Below are 16,239 nucleotides of genomic sequence, written 5' to 3'. Positions count from 1 at the left end.
TGAGTTATGCTGGAAAAGGTTTCCATAGTGGATAGAAAGCCACCATCCTGGTTTCAAATTCCCTCCCTTAAAATGACTTTGTGACCCTAGAAAAGTCACTTAATCTTTTATTCTAACTCTCTACATTGCAGAATATTATAGACCATCATTGATAAGGGGAATCCTTGCACACAACCCAATGAAATCATACAATCTGGGCAAATAAAAAGTTATAATTAAAAACAGCTTGTTAGTGAGGAAATTGGGTGCCATGACAGATGGGGTGCTGAAATTAAGGAAATATGAGTTCTAATTCTGTCTCAGACACTTATTAGCTGTATAACCCTGGGCAAATTCTATCATTGTCAATAGCAGCAGCAGCAGGAACACTTATATAGTGCCTATTATATTCCTGTGCTAAGCCCATTATAATTATTATCTCATTTGATCCTTACAACTCTGGAAAGTAGGTGTTAATTGTTCCCAATTTATAGTTGAAGAAAGTTAGACAAGCAAAAGTTCTTGCCCAAGGTCACACAGCTAGTATGTATCTGATGCTATATTTGAATGCAGATTTTCTAGTACCACTTAGCTGCTCGCTCCTGTAGCTCTCTCAGCCTCCTTTCCTCATCTGTTAAATGGGGATAATCATATTACTTACTATGTAGGATTGTTGTGAAGAGTAGATGAGATGACAAATATATATAAACACTCTCTTTTAAAATGCTAACTTCCTCTTAGTAGTAATTAGAAGACTGCATAGGCCTTGTGTTTCCTTATCTTTAAATCAAATGATATTTTCTCTTAATGTAATTCATCTCACCTAAATTGAGTATGCTGTACCCTTCACCAACTCAGATGCTGTCAGTTCTTCTTGGAGGTCAATCTCTTTTCTTTATTCTGTAGAATGCTTATCTTATTCAGTAAGTAGTTAATATATGTTTGATTAGAAGGAAATTACTGTTGACTATTTAATTTAACATCTTTTTTATTGTCTTCTTTGTTATACTTAAATTCTTCTTCTCTGTGCTATTTATCTCTTTGTCCTGGCCCTACAAGAATAATTCAGAAAAGTTCAAACAAAAATTTCTTGTGAAATCTGGGTTAATTCCTATTAACAACCAAGTTCAATGTATGGACTATGTCATTCTTCTGAAATTTTCTTGAATAGGATATTATTTGAAATCAGTGGATCATCAGTTGAGATTTGAGAATATTTTATTAAAGATAGAACTCTATGAAATTGGGGCAAAGGGAAATAATAAAAGGTTTTAGATTTCAGAAATGAAGCAATGGAGCCTTTTAGATGTTGATATCAAGATTATACTGTTTCCATAGGAGCTGGGGAACATTTCAATGGCCTGATGTGAATAATTTTGGAATGAGAAGCATATTTTTGTCAGTAGTAAACTTAGTACCAAAGTTCATGACTTGTGGTGCCAAGTTGGGGGGAGGAGGAAAGAGAAGATTTGAAGTACATACCTTTGAATTCCAGGAAAGGGAGAGGAACCATGTTTGTTGCCCATAGTACTTAGACAACCAGAGTTGTTGACTCTTGACTCTACCCGTCTTGGAATGTAGAAAATAAGCTTATGTTTTTTTCTCCTGTCACGAACATGAACTTTTTTGTCAATTGGTTTTTTAAAAAGTGAAAGTTTATTTTAGGAAATCTTATCAGATGTTTGAATTTTTTGAAGTACATGGTGGGTGGGTAGAGCAGAATGGAACTAAATTTGGCAGCATTATAGGGATCCAGAAGACTAGAACCTATGTGACTTTAAGTTAATTAACATGCAACAATCTAGTTTTCAAAAAATGGCATTAGCTAGTTATTATTCACTTAATAAAATGAAGGACAATAAAATTCCTTTGACTGAAGCACTTTTGTGATGAATTTTACATGATTCAATTTGCAAAAATGAAATTTAGTCACATCTTTTCAGGAATTATATTTGTGCCTTAAAATGCAGCATACCCCAAATTCCCTTTCATTAATCTCAGTTCATATGTTTAAAGGCAGAAGAGGAATCTCTGAGGTTATCAAGGCTAATAATCCCCTTTACTTATAGGTGAGGAAACTTGAAGCCCAGGAAAGTGAAATGACCTGCCTAGCCGTAGTGTTTAAGCCAAGATTTAAAAAGGAGATGCCCACCTAGGATTCTAAATCCTATGCTCTCTCTCCCTCCAGACTATTTCTTCATTAAATGTGATGATTTTTTTTTGAAGAATTCCCCTAAATCTGAGGAACTGGGTAAATCTCTACTGCCTTTTTTCTCCCCATGGGAGTTTAGATTTGTAACCATATTGGATTACTTCCTTTGTGACCTTGAATAAGTCAGGTTCTTTCTCTGGCCCTCAGTTTTCTTGTCTGTAAAAGGAATATGTTTAACTAATGAACTCTCAACTCTGAATCTATGATCTAATAATACTATTAATTAATACTTTCTTTGTGCAAGAATGCCACCACTTAACCACCCCTGATGCCTCTTCATTATAACTCAGATTTATAGAACCTAAATGTTGTATCATTTTAAAGTTTTTAAGACCTTATCCTTTCTGGTTGTGTCCCATGCCTGGGATGCTCTCCCTTCCTCCTTTCTGACTATTGACCTACTTACTGGCTAAAATCCTACTTCATAAAGGACTCCTTTGGGACGGCTAGGTGGTACAGTGGATAGAGCACGGGCCTGGAGTCAGGAGGACCTGTGTTCAAATTTGACCTCAAACACTTAATAATTACCTAGCTGTTTGGTGTTGGGCAAGCCACTTAACCCTATTTGCCTTGCAAAAAACTTAAAAAAACAACAACAAAAAACCCCATAAGGGATGCCTTTTCCAACCCTTTTTAATTCTAGTCCCTTGCCTTTGTCAATTATTTCTTATTTATCTTGTATGTAGCTTTCTTTGTATATGTTTGTTTCCATGTTATTTACCCCAATTAGAATATAAGCTCCCTAAAGGAAAGACTGTCTTTTCTCTTTTTGTATCCCTGATACTGAGACTTATGAAGATTAAGCTCTTGGCAGCACTTTATCCATTATTTCATTAGGTTAGAGTTCAGAATTTGTTGAGAAATATAGGAGCTTTTTTGCAGTCATTTTCCTACCTTTCAGATTTGTTTGTTATATATAAGATAATAAACCATTCTTTTCATTTGTCAGTTTTTCATTCAAAAGCAAGATTTCTATCCAACCACCCATTCAGAACTGCCATTCCCTTTCCCTATTTTGTAAGAGGATCTGCAATATGTGCAGTAGAAAGTCACTGGATTTGGAGTCAGAGCACCTTAATTCATATCCTTTCTATCAAGCTAATCATTTAATTTCTATGGACTACTCCTCCCTCATCTGTAGAACAAAGAGGTTGTACTAATTGACCTCCACAATTTCTTCTTTGATATAAATGTCATTTGTTCAGCATTAATATCCCTCTGGTATTTATAACATAGTGCAATTTTTTTTTAAAATTTATTTGGGGCAGCTAGGTGGTACAGTGGATAGAGCACCAACCCTGGAGTCAGGAGTACCTGAGTTCAAATGTGGCCTCAGACACTTAATAATTACCTAGCTGTATGGCTTTGGGCTAGCCACTTAACCCCATTTGCTTTGCAAAAAACTAAAAAAACAATAAATTCTTTCAGGCAATGGGATTAAATGACTTGCCCAAGGTCACACAGTTAGGCAGTTATCATTAAGTGTCTGAGGTCACATTTGAACTCATGTCCTTCTGACTCCAGGGCCAGTGCTCTATCCACTGTGCCACCTAACTGCCCACATAATGTAATTTTAAGAATACAAAGAGACTTCAAAGATAAGGAAACTAAGGCAATGACATCTCCAAGGAGATAAGTGATTTGAGGAAGATAATGCTGGTACCTCAACCTATAATTCAGCCTGCACTAGAATCTATGCCAGTAGTATTTCCTCTCATTATTGTTCACTTAATGTTCACCCATTTGGTGTTTTCTTGGTAAAGATACTAGACTGGTTTGCCATTTCCTTCTCCTGCTCATTTTACAGATAAGAAACTAGGGAGAGTTAAGTGACTTGTCCAGGGTCACACAGCTAATAAGTATCTAAGACCAGATTGAAATCAGGAAAATGAGTCTTCCTCATTCTAGGCCCAACACTCAATCTTTCCTCTACACTACTTTAAAACAATTTGGGGAAGAGGACAAAGTCCAGACATATGATTTCATTCGTGGAAGCTATTTCTGATGAGAAAATTCCCTCCACCAGTGCAAACTGGCAACTTCTCTGTAAACTCTGTAAACTTAGAGAACTACTTGAAGCATTTGAGAGGTTGAGTGACTTTTCCTGGAATCAAAATTAGTGAGTTGAACCTACTACTTTGAGTCCAAGGTTAGCCCTTTATGACCATTAAGTAATTACTCTGCTGTCATGTATTTTTTTTCTTTGTTGGTTTCAGGGCTGACAGGCAATTTTGCTCCTCACTTTCTCTTTGCTACCCAGTTTCTCTTCTGGATAACTGGTATTTTTGAATTATAATGCTAATAATGTTTTCTGATGAATTTTCCAAGTGCCTTAAAAAAGGTGATGATTTTCTTTTGTGACCTTGGTCAATCTTCACAACATTCTGTATTTTTGTTAATAAAGCTGATGACAGAGTCAGATTGGCATGGTTCAGGGGTATAATGAGGTGTAGCCAAGGGTTGGGCTAATGGCATGGTACATCGCAGAGAAAATGTCATCTCCCCACCTTGTTTGTCATTTCTTGTAGCATTAATAGTTTTTTCACACTGAGCTGTTCCTTTGGACTGCCTGTTCTCTCTGTTGCTTGCACTTTTTTTTGTTGTTTGTTTCTAGAATTGTGGTGGGTGATCTGTTTTCACATCCTTCACCCAATGAGTTTGAACTTGAACCCACACACAGTGGTGCACAGTTGTGGTTTGAACCTCTCTGCAAATCTGTCAAACATCTTGATTGATGTTTACAACCAAGAAAACAGGGTTCACCCCAGGAATCTTCACTAAGAAACCTGGAGTTGGAGGTGTAGCCATGTCCTTTGTGAGACTTTTAGCTTAGTTGTGTGTTCATGTATATATGGGTACACATACTTTATGTTAAAAAACATAAAAAAGCATAGGAAGGGTATTTGTGTTATCCTGGAGAAATGTTTCCCCCATCAATGATAATTCATGGGATACTATTTAAAAGGTTCCTTTCCATCAAGCTCCAAGTCTTGGTTGCACAATATAAAATTCATCCCTTATTCTGTGTCATAAATGGAAATCAGTGACCTGGAAATACACAGGTACTGAGCCAGTTCACACACTTGCCTGAAGTTAGGGGTATAAAAGCTGGTGGTGATGCCTTTGTTAACAGCTGCTCTGGCTCAAAAGTTTACAACATTAGGTGATCATTAAATACCACTAATTGCCAATTTGGGGGATGTGATACCTAATTATAGTTTGTTTCTCCTGTGATGCATGAAGGGGTTATTTGGAATAGGACATTGAAAATTGAAATGTAACAAACTTAGGCATTCACTGGGGCTAGTTGTATATTTTGTTTTCCTTGGATGTGAAGTGTTGAGTTCATACATGCGAAGTATTGTGTAATTCCCTGCAAGAATGCAAAGTGCTTCAATTTTCACATTCTTGCTATAAAAGGAGTTTTTTCTGAAAATCTATAGTATATTTAAAAGTTTTTATGTTGTATGTTAATAATAAATATATGTATATTACCTAAAGTTTATATTGTATTCTGTATTATGTAATTGTAAATTCTTTAATGCTGAATGCAAAGAAATATTTTGAAACACATGTGAGATTATCCATTGAGTCTTGAAATTCTTTTTCTAAAAATTTTCAAATGTTTACTATAAAGAAGGGAGTGCTGGGAGAAACTTAGAAATCAGCACAGTCTTAGCATTTGATGAAACAGGAACACAGAGAGAACCAGTAATTTGCTTGATATTTGACCTACACAAAGCCTGAGATTCTGGCTTCTAAATTTATTTTTCTTTCTATTACATTTTGCCTTCCTAATCGGTCAGGTGTTAATTAAGTTAAGCCAATGCTGAGGATTGTGCTACTTGTTTTGAAAACTATGAAGAAGTTACTGTCTCAAGGAGTTGATAGTTAAGCAAGGGTGATTTTTTAAAATTAATTAATTAATTTAATATTAAGAAGAAGTCCTGAAAAGAAATCATTGTAAGTTTTCTATGTTTTTCTGAAACCATCCTTTTTTCTTATAGCACAATGGTCTAATCCCATCACAGCTATATACCACAAATTTGTTCAGCCATTTCCCAAATGATGGACATCCCCTCAGATTCCAGTTCTTTCTCACTACAAAAAGAGATGCCAGAAATATATATATTTTTTATATATGGGTCCTTTTCTTTTTGCTTTGATCTCTTTGGGGGCTAGATCTAGAAGTAGAATTGTTGGATCAAAGGGTATACACAGTCTTCTAGCCCTTTGGGCATAGTTCCAAATTGTTATCTAGAGTGTTTGGACCAGTTCTCACCTCTACCAATAGAGTAACACTAATACTTTCTTGTTAGAGCTATGAATCAGTCCAGTCTGATTGGTCCGATTAATTTGTATTAATACAAGAAGTTAGCAAATTGCTTATACTCTTTGATCCCATTAATCATCCTTTGTTACATACATCCATTGTTACATACTCCAAGGAAGTCAAGCCTAAGATGGGAAGAGAGAATTAATGCATATGACAGAATACTGGTAGCAACAATATATGTGGTGGTAAAAAAGACGTGCGTGCGCATGTGTGTGTGTGTGTGTAGGAGAGGTACATTTTTAAAAAATTTTAATAGTATTTTTTTAAGTTACAAGTAAAGATGGTTTTCAACACTGAATTATGTAAAATTTTTTCTCTCCTCCTCCCCAGGACAGAGATTGGCTACATGTGTACAACCATGTTAAACAAACCTTCCCATTAATCATGTTGTTAAGGAAGACTCAGAACAAAAGGGAAAAACCAGGAGAAAAAAAAATTAATTAAAATAAAGGAAAATAATAGGCTTTTATCTGAAATCAGACTCCAAAGTTCTTCCTCTGGATGTGGATGGCATTTACATCACATGTTTTTTAGAATTTTTTTTTATCACTGTATTTTAAGAAGAGCTAAGTCTATCATGGTTGGTCAGTACACAATGTTACTCTAACTGTGTGCTGTGTACAGTATTCACCTGGTGCTTCTCACTTCACTCCCCATCAGTTCATGTAAGCCTTTCCAGGTTATTTTGAAATCCACCTGTTTATCATTTCTTATAGATCAATAGTATTTATTACATTCATATGCCACAATTTGTTCAGTCATTCCCCAATTGATGGGCATCCCCAATTCTTTGTCACCACAAAAACAGCTGCTATAAATGTTTGTAAATGTTGGTCCTTTTCCTTTTTATGATCTTTTTGAGATACAGAATTGTTAGTGGTATTACTTAAAGGGTATGTACAATTTTATAGCCCTTTAGAATTGTTCCAAATTGCTCTCTAGAACAATTGAATCAGTTTACAACTCCACAACACTTCATTTGTGTCCCAGTTTTCCCTCATTCCCTCAGACATTTTTCATTTTCTTTTTCTGTCATATTAGCCAATCTGATGGTATCTCACATTTGCTTTAATTTGCATTTTCTCTAATTAGCAGGGATTTACCTGTCAAATCTCTAGAGGAGAAGAATTTATGACCAAACAAGAGATAGACATCATTATAAAATGGATAATTTTTATACCTTTAAAAAGTTTTTTGTACAAACAAAAGCAATGCAATCAAAATTAGAAGGAAAGCAGAACTTTGGGAATCAATTTTTAAGGCAGGGTTTCTGATAAAGGTCCCACTTCTCTAATATATAGAAAACCCAGTCAAATTTATAGGAAGACAAGTCATTCATTGCTCAGTTAATGACTGGTCAGAGGATGTGAACAGGGTGTTTTCAGATGAAGAAATTAAAGTCATCTGCAGTTATATGAAAATTGCTCTAAATCATTATTGATTAGAGAAAGGTGCTTTTTAGAAAAAAGTCACAATAGAATAGAATAGAGATACTAGCACAGTGCTTGGTTGTGTAATAGGTATTTAATAAATCCTTGCTGACCTGATTTCAGAATCTCTCTAGTTCAGGTTGTGCCCAGACAAGAATCCCCTTTGACCCATTCTATTTTTTGTATAGCTCTCAATAAGTTTTTTCTTAAAAATCTGCATAAAATCTGCCTCTTTGCACCTTTCATTGATCATAACGGATAAGAGAAAGCTTTACCCTTATTCTACTTGCTCAGTTTTACTTAAGTAAAATAATTTATTTAACTTAATCCTCATTTTATTCAAGACAGTATTCACTTCCAGTCAGCAAACAAAAAAATGATTTTTTTTGACTGTTTTATAGTCTAGGTACCTTACATCACATTTATCAAGCAATATGTGTTTATCAAACAGGCTGCATCCCACATAGTCACGTGCTTCCTGCCTATTCATGGCTTAGCCACTGAGCAGTTTTGCACCTCAACCTCCTATGTTTACTTTTGAAAATATTTCTTAAAATCTTGATCCATCCTTATTTAAATGTTTTTCATAGAAACCACCCATGCATCAGTTGTGTATGTGCATGTTGTTTTCAGTGAATATAGTTGATTTTCATTTTATTTGGGTAGCCATATATGTATATATATACATATATATATATATATTTTGGACTTTTAAAAAATATAAGACTAATATCATATTAAATATCATAGTAAAGGGTCTGTTTTCTCTCTCTCCTCAGAAAATTGCTGAGATCTGTTTTATTTTTCTAACCTTGTTGAGAGGCAGAATGGTATAATGAAAAAGTCTGAATTTGCAATCAGCAAAAGGTTCAAATCTCAACTTTGACCTCATATTCCAGATGACTTTGGTCAAGTCATTTCTTTGTTTTTTTTTCCTTAGTTTTTTTGTTTTTTTTCCTTAGTTTTTTACAAGGCAAATGGGGTTAAGTGGCTTGCCCAAGGCCACACAGCTAGGTAATTATTAAGTGTCTGAAGCCGGATTTGAACTCAGGTACTCCTGGGCTGGTGCTCTATCCACTGCGCCACCTAGCCACCCCAAGTCATTTACTTCTATGCTTAGTTTCTTCAATTGTAAAAAAAAAAAAATCAATTGATCTAGAGGTCTCTCATCTCTAAAACTGTACTCCTATAAATTAAGGTGATGGATTCAGGCAGTATGCAAACTTCACAATCACTTTGCTTTAAGGTTTTCTCCCCATTTTGAAGTCTGTTGAATTCTCCATTCTATGGAGAACAAAATCAAAATTCACTGAAACCTGTTTGTCTCATCATAAAGTTTTAAGTGATTATTTATTTTCCCCTGAATCATCAAAAATCCATTAAAATGGCTCAGGAACTTCTATATTAATACTGACATTGGCCCCGGATTCAGAAGACCTGGATTCCAGATTAAAGTGTCACTAGATTTCTGGGTGGCCTTGACCTTACCTCTCTGAAATTCAGTGTTATCATCTGTAAAATAAAGAGACTGGCCTGTATCTTTTTATTTATTTATTTATTTATTTATTTATTTTTTAGGTTTTTTTGCAAAGCAATTGGGTTAAGTGGCTTGCCCAAGGCCACACAGCTAGGTAATTATTAAGTGTCTGAGACCAGATTTGAACTCAGGTACTCCTGACTCCAGGGCAGGTGGCTCTATCCACTGTACCACCTAGCTGACCAGTTTCATTTCTAAAGCCTCTTCAGAATCTAAAGTAGCTCGCTTTATTCAGTCAACTCCATGTTTTACCATCAGTAGAATAGTAGGTAAAGGGTTGGAGTCAGGATGAATTTTGGACAATTATAGAATAGTTATTGCCCATGCCTTGTGATTTAAGAAAAAAACTTTAAAAAATAAAAGAATCTTCTTTCTCCAGTTCTTAAATTCCATTAATGTTTTCCAATTAAATTTCCATTCAACAACATTTATTTAATACCTGTAATGTTTCAGATACTATGATAGACTTTGAGGATTCAAAGAAAAAAAATCAAAGCAGTTCCTTCACTCAAGGCGCTTGCATTTTCCTATAAAAGTCAGGGGACAGGGGAGGAGAATAAGATGTACATCAATTAATAAATTCAAAACACACAAATGTAACTAACCCACAGTCTAGTGCTACCAGCCCAGAGGATTCTGGGCTTACATGGATTGTATCTAATATTGGATGACTGACTCAAAAGAACGTCTGTCTGACTTGCTGCCTCCACTCTAGAGTTTTCCTTTAAGTATATCCTCAAAATAAAGCTTTATCTATTGCTCACATTAAGTTTCAAATGTGGGTAGTACATTCCCCAATTTCCATTTTAGGCACTTAGTGCTAAATAAGCATCTCCCCACCTACACACACTTCAGCCCTGCCTATTGTTTGAGCAACTCACTGCATTTGCCCTCCAATTAGGGAACTGATCAAAAATGATATGACTCTGTTTTTCTCAAAGAACTTGCTATATCAAAACATCTTCTTTCTTTTTTATAGTTTTTTTTTTCCAGCAACAAAAATCGCTCTTCTCCCACTCACATCTTTCCCCATTGTGAATGGAGAAAAAAATAAAACCAAACCAATTATAAACATATATAGTTAAGCAAAGGAATGTACTCATTGTACAAGTGAAAAAGAAGGTAAGCCTCTCTCAGGAAGGGGGATGTCTCTCCCCCCCCCCCACTTGAATTTAGGAACTCTTGAACTCAGGAAGTCCATTTTCAGTATTTTTTTCCTCAACAAACCTCAAACAAAGTCTGTCTGTGCTTCAGCTGACATTCTCATTAGTGTCCTAACTTCTTCCTTTTTTGATATGAGAAATGGAAAATCCATTCTCAAAAAAATCTAGTTTCTGTCCTATTTTCTGAAGAAGAAACACAAAAAGGGGAAGGTGGCCAGTTAAATGAATTAACATTTATTAAATGCCAATGTGGACCAAGCATTGTGTTAAGCACATAGTATTTGAAAAAAAGGCAAAAGGCAGCCCTTGCCTACAGGGAGCTCACAGTCTAATGTGGGAAACAACTAGCAAACAAACTGTATACAAGATGAATAGGAAATAATTGAGAGGGAAGGTACTAGAATTAGGAAGGGTTGGGAAAGACTTCTTGTAGAAGATGAAGTTTTAGTTGGGGTTTACAGGAAGCCAGAAGAAGGGAGAGCATTCCAGGCATGGGGGGGGGGGGGCAACCAGAAAAATGCTCAGCGCTGAGAGATGGAGTATCTTGTTCATAAAACAGCCAGGAGGCCAATGTCATTGGATGAAAGAGTACATGGTTGGGGACTAGCGGTAAGAAGACTGGAAATGTAGAAGGGAGCTAAGTACTAAGGACTTTGAACACCAGAGGATTTTTGTATTTATTCATGGACATGATAGAGAACTACTGCATTTTATTAAATTATGGGGGTGACATGGTCAGACTTGTGCTTTAGGAAAATCACTTTAGTGGCTGAATGGAGGATGAATTGGAATAGAGAGAGACTTGAAGCAGTCAGGCTTTGGTAATGATCCAGATGTGAAGTGATGGGGCTTGCATCTGGGCAGTGGGAGAGTCAGAGGAGAGAAGAGGGTGTACATATTGCTAAAGTAAAATTGATAGACCTTAACAACAGCTTGTGTTGCTAAGAGATAGTGAGGAGCAAAGCTAGACACTCAGGTTACCAGTTGGAAATCCTGGGAGGATGGTACTGCGTTCTAGAAAAATAGGGAAGGGAGACAGGACAGTGGTCTAGAGATTCAGGAAGATTTGACAGAGACTTAACTCTAATTGCTTTGTGCATACACAAAAACATTCCTACAAAAAATAATAGGGAAGTTGGGGAAGGTTTTGGGGAGAAAAATACCAAATTTAGTTTTGGACATGTTTAGTTTAAGCTGTTTATTGGAAATACAATTTGAGGTATCTGAAAGGCAGTTGGGAAATTGGAGGTCACCAGAGGTTGGTTGGGGCAAAATAGGTAAGAGTTGAGAATCATCAGATAGTAATGGTAATCAAATCCACAGGACCTAATAAGATCATAAGAGGAGTAGTGAAGAGGGAAAAGAAGATCCAGGATAGAACCCTGGGGAAAGGGAGTTATTTGGATGAGGATCCACCAAAGGAGCCTGAGAAGGAGTAGTCAGGTATGGAGGAGTAGAACCAGACTAGGGTGCTGCCCCAAAAGCCTAGAGAGAAGAGAATATTAAGGAGGAGTAGGTGATTGCCAGTATCAAAGTCTACTGAGAAGTCGAGAAGGAACTTAATCTCAGACCCTTTCCCCCTTTCAGGATTATCATTTTTCTTCACTCCTTTGTCATCATTTGTCTTCTTCCTTCTCCAAAATGCTGCCCTCCACCTTGGAGTAATGTTGAATTCCTAATATCCCAGTTTAAATGAACATATCAGGTCTTTTCTTCTCTAACCTGAGAATTGGAGGGATAGAGTAACTGGCCTTGGAGTCAGGAGCATGGGAGTTTAAATCCAACCTCAGACACTTGACTCTCACTTAACTATGTACTTAACTGTGATTGCCTTACATCCAAGGTTATCTCCAGTCATCCTGATTCATATCTGGTCACTGGACCCAGATGACTCTGAAGGAGAAAGTGAGGCTGATGACTTAGCACAGCGCCCCCCCCCAATCCAATTCATGGGCTTGTCATGGCATCACCTCCCCATATCATGGTCTTTGAAAATGAAAGGCAGGGGTGGCTAGGTGGTGCAGTGGATAGAGCACCTGTCCCGGAGTCAGGAGTACCTGAGTTCAAATCCGGCCTCAGACACTTAATAATTACCCAGCTGTGTGGCCTTTGGCAAGCCACTTAACCCCACTGCCTTGCAAAAACTTAAAAAAGGGGGGGGCAAAGAAAGAAACTGAAGGGCAAACATATATGACATTTTTATTGTGGATAATAACTGTAATACATACAATATTGTGAGAGAAGAAATGAATAGATGTAGGAATTCTTATCACAGTCACCACTGTGATCATATGACAGTGGAGAGAGGAATGGTTCCTCATTAACTTGGTCTTTTAATTAGTTAAAATACAAGGGATGCAGATTTGGACACAAGAATAAATGAATTTTGCTGAATAAGTTAAAGAGACTTGGGGGGGGCACAATTGTTTGTCCTTGATTTTCCTTGATGTCTTGATTGTTAAATGAATTTAAATTAAAGTTTCAAAAAGTTATCAGCCTTATTCTCTGTCCTGGACACAATTAAGTGGTATAGTACAGTAATATCAAACAGAAAGGAGCCATTAAACCATAAATGAAGATCCCAGTTCAGAAAAGCAATATTAACATTATCTATGTTCTGTTATTTTTTTTTACTTATTTTATTAAATATTTCCTGATTATGTGTAATCTGTATCTGGCTATCCTCAGGAGTATTACTGCCTCTTGTTTAATATCTCTGGTTAAGTTTAAGATGTTTCTAGAAGTTCGGAAGACCTTGATTAAGATCCTGCCTCAGACAATTTATTTAGATGGGTGACTTAATTGCTTTCAGTTTTCATCTTTGTAAAATGAAGATAATAATAATAGCATCTTCCTCACAGGATTGTTACGAAGATCAAGTGAGAAAATACTTGTAAAGCAGAACAGTATCTGTAAGCAATCTCTCTACTATGTTGATCATTGGAGTCTTTTTTCATTATGCCTTTACCCTTCTGCATTACCTCATACAAGGTTAAGAAAGCCTAGATTTGTGTGTGTAGGTATAGGTATTAGGTGTATTGAAGAGATATTGTAGAGGTGAAATCAACAGGTCTGATAACAGATTGGATCTTAGGTAGAGAGAAAAGTTGAGATGGTATGTAAATTACCAGTTTAAAGGACTAGGAGGGTGGTATTGCCTTCAAGAATAGGGAAGTTAGGGAAGGGATTTTGGGGGAAAGAGGACGGTTTTGAATATGTTTAGTTTAAGATGTCTACTAGTCATACAATTTAATATGTACAAATTAAGCATATATTATACAAATAAATAATTGTATATGTGACATGTTAATATTATACATTATTTTATATGCATATACAATGTTTTATACAAGTATACATGGTGGCCCAGTGACCTAGAGTTGAACTCATCTTTCTCAATTCAAATTCAGCCTCAGACAGTAGTTGTGTGACCCTGGACAATTCACTTCACCTGTTTGCCTGAGTTTCCTCATCTATAAAATGAACTGGAGAGAGAAATGGCAAACCACTCCAGGATCTTTGCCAAGAAAAGCCCAAATGGGGTCACAGAGAGTCAAACATGACTGAAAAATGACTATACATACAAACATTAATTCTGGTAGAGGGACAGCTCGGAGTAGTCAAAAAATCCTAGTGACTGGAGGGTTAGTCTTGCATTCAGCAAGATGTGGATTCATTTTGCCTCCCTAACATATAGAAGCTCTAAGTCTTAGAGAAGGCTGGCATTTCTCTGTGCCCTCAGGCAGAATTCTAGGCAAGGAGTTAAAATTAAAAGAGTTTCCCTAATTCCTTGAAATCACATTCAGAATCACAATTTTTAAAAATGTTGGTGTTACACTTTACACCAGTTTTTCAGGTCACAGAATCCTTTACTTTCTTCCATATATACCCTGGACATCTACCTGCTGATTCCTTCAGATCTTCTCTGCCTGTTTTTTGTTATTTTTCAATCAGATCCAACTCATCATGTCCCATATGGAATTTTTTTTTTTTTTGGTCATTTCCTTCTCCAGTTCATTTTATAGATGAGGAACTGAAGCTAACAGGGTGAAATGACTTGCCCAGGGTCACACAGCTACTAAGGACCTGAGGCTAGATTTGAACTCAGGAAGATTCGTCTTCCTGATCCCCAGACCCTATTCTTTCTTTTTAAATTAATTTTTATTAAAGATATTATTTGAGTTTTACAGTTTTCCCCCATCTTGCTTCCCCCCCCCAGAAAGCACTCTGTCAGTCTTTACTTTGTTTCCATGTTGTACCTTGATCCAAATTGCCCCAGACCCTATTCTTTAAATACTTTTCATTAGGTACCCCAAAAGTCCAATTGTACTTTTAAGTCTTGAAACTGCAGTTTTAAAAACCCCTGCCTAAAGGTGTCCCATAAACAAATATTTCCATGTTGTCTCCTCATAAGCTTCTTGAGAGCAGAAACTGGTTGAATTATTTAATATAGAGACTGGCACAAATTAGACCCTTAATAATTGCTTGTTGATTGTCTGATGGCAGAAAATGTAGAATAGGATATTAAGTACATGCTCAGAGAAGGAGTGTGGCTAGTGTGTGATTGATTAGGTAAAGAAGTTATCTTGCTGAACAGTTCAATAATTTCAGAGATTATTTATTGGAAAACAAATGGAGGGGGTGTTAAAAATTTTCTCTAGTCTTTCTGTCTCTCACGTAAGTTAGAACCTTGGTTTTGAATTGCTTCCTGGTGCCATCCTTCTGGACTGAAACTTACTTCAGCAAAGAATCCTCAAGACCCGATGATGACCAGGCACATCTTTAAAGGGACTGTTGCCTGTGAAGTGCTGAGATGGATTTCCTAGCATAAAAAGGCAGATTCCCAGTGGTTAATTGGTCATTATATGGCTCCGGCTTTTCAGCCAATGTGATAGAAACCTTGGCATTAAAAAGTTGGTAGGGCTATTCTTCTATACCAAGTTTTGCTTTTCGACAAATGACAAGACCTCATAGGTACAAGGCTCAGATGATAAGGGAAGTACAACTTTTTCTCTCTCTCGATAGGGTGTGTACCTATATGAGAAACAGGAAGTTGTACTCTTAACTGCCTTGCCTGTGTTGAGGTTTTGACTTGGATTAGTGCAGGTGTGCAGCAGACAAGCTGCTGGGCTGCTCCGGTTATCTGCTCTCCAGACACCTTGGCAGCTACTTCACTTCAACAAAAACTCTTTTTAAAAAATTGATGTGTAGAGAGAAGTATGGCCACATTACAGCTGAAAGAACTTTCCTATTCAGGTCTTTACAGGAGGAGACGGACTCGGTCAGATAGTTTGGCACTAAATGGGTTAAGGTGAGTACTTATTAATGGTTGGCCACAGGTAAAGGTATCTTATAATTGGAATGGACTTTCTGTAACTTTTAGACAGAGGTAATAAAAAGGAATACAAATGGAGAGAAAATTCAAGTAGGAATTTAAAACCTACAATTAATTAAAACCTCAAGACAGACTTAAAGTGGGAGCACTAGGGCTTATACTGTTACTAGATGGGTGCTTTGTAAAAATCCAGGATCTTTTTTTGCTCCAAGTTACAACAGATTCTTTGCCTATCAGTTTTCATCAC

General features: G+C 36.5%; 1 protein-coding gene across 3 annotated transcripts in view; it reads left to right on the top strand.

Moving 5' to 3' along the window:
* LIMS1 (LIM zinc finger domain containing 1) overlaps window positions 1-16,239 on the top strand; it is a 215,405-nt gene that overhangs the window by 112,391 nt on the left and 86,775 nt on the right. Inside the window, exon 1 of one of the 3 annotated variants that reach the window (XM_074192160.1) lies at window positions 13,937-15,968. The exons of the other annotated variants lie outside the window; for them this stretch is intronic. Coding sequence (XP_074048261.1) covers window positions 15,877-15,968 — 92 coding nt within the window. The 5' untranslated portion in view covers window positions 13,937-15,876. Of the gene's footprint in view, window positions 1-13,936; window positions 15,969-16,239 lie in introns of those variants that run through there. 3 annotated transcript variants of the gene reach the window in all.

The sequence above is a fragment of the Macrotis lagotis genome, chromosome 6 (assembly GCF_037893015.1).
Source record: "Macrotis lagotis isolate mMagLag1 chromosome 6, bilby.v1.9.chrom.fasta, whole genome shotgun sequence".
Lineage (NCBI taxonomy): Eukaryota > Metazoa > Chordata > Mammalia > Peramelemorphia > Peramelidae > Macrotis > Macrotis lagotis.
Note: the sequence above shows the minus strand (reverse complement) of the source record. Positions and strands in the feature narration are given on the sequence as shown.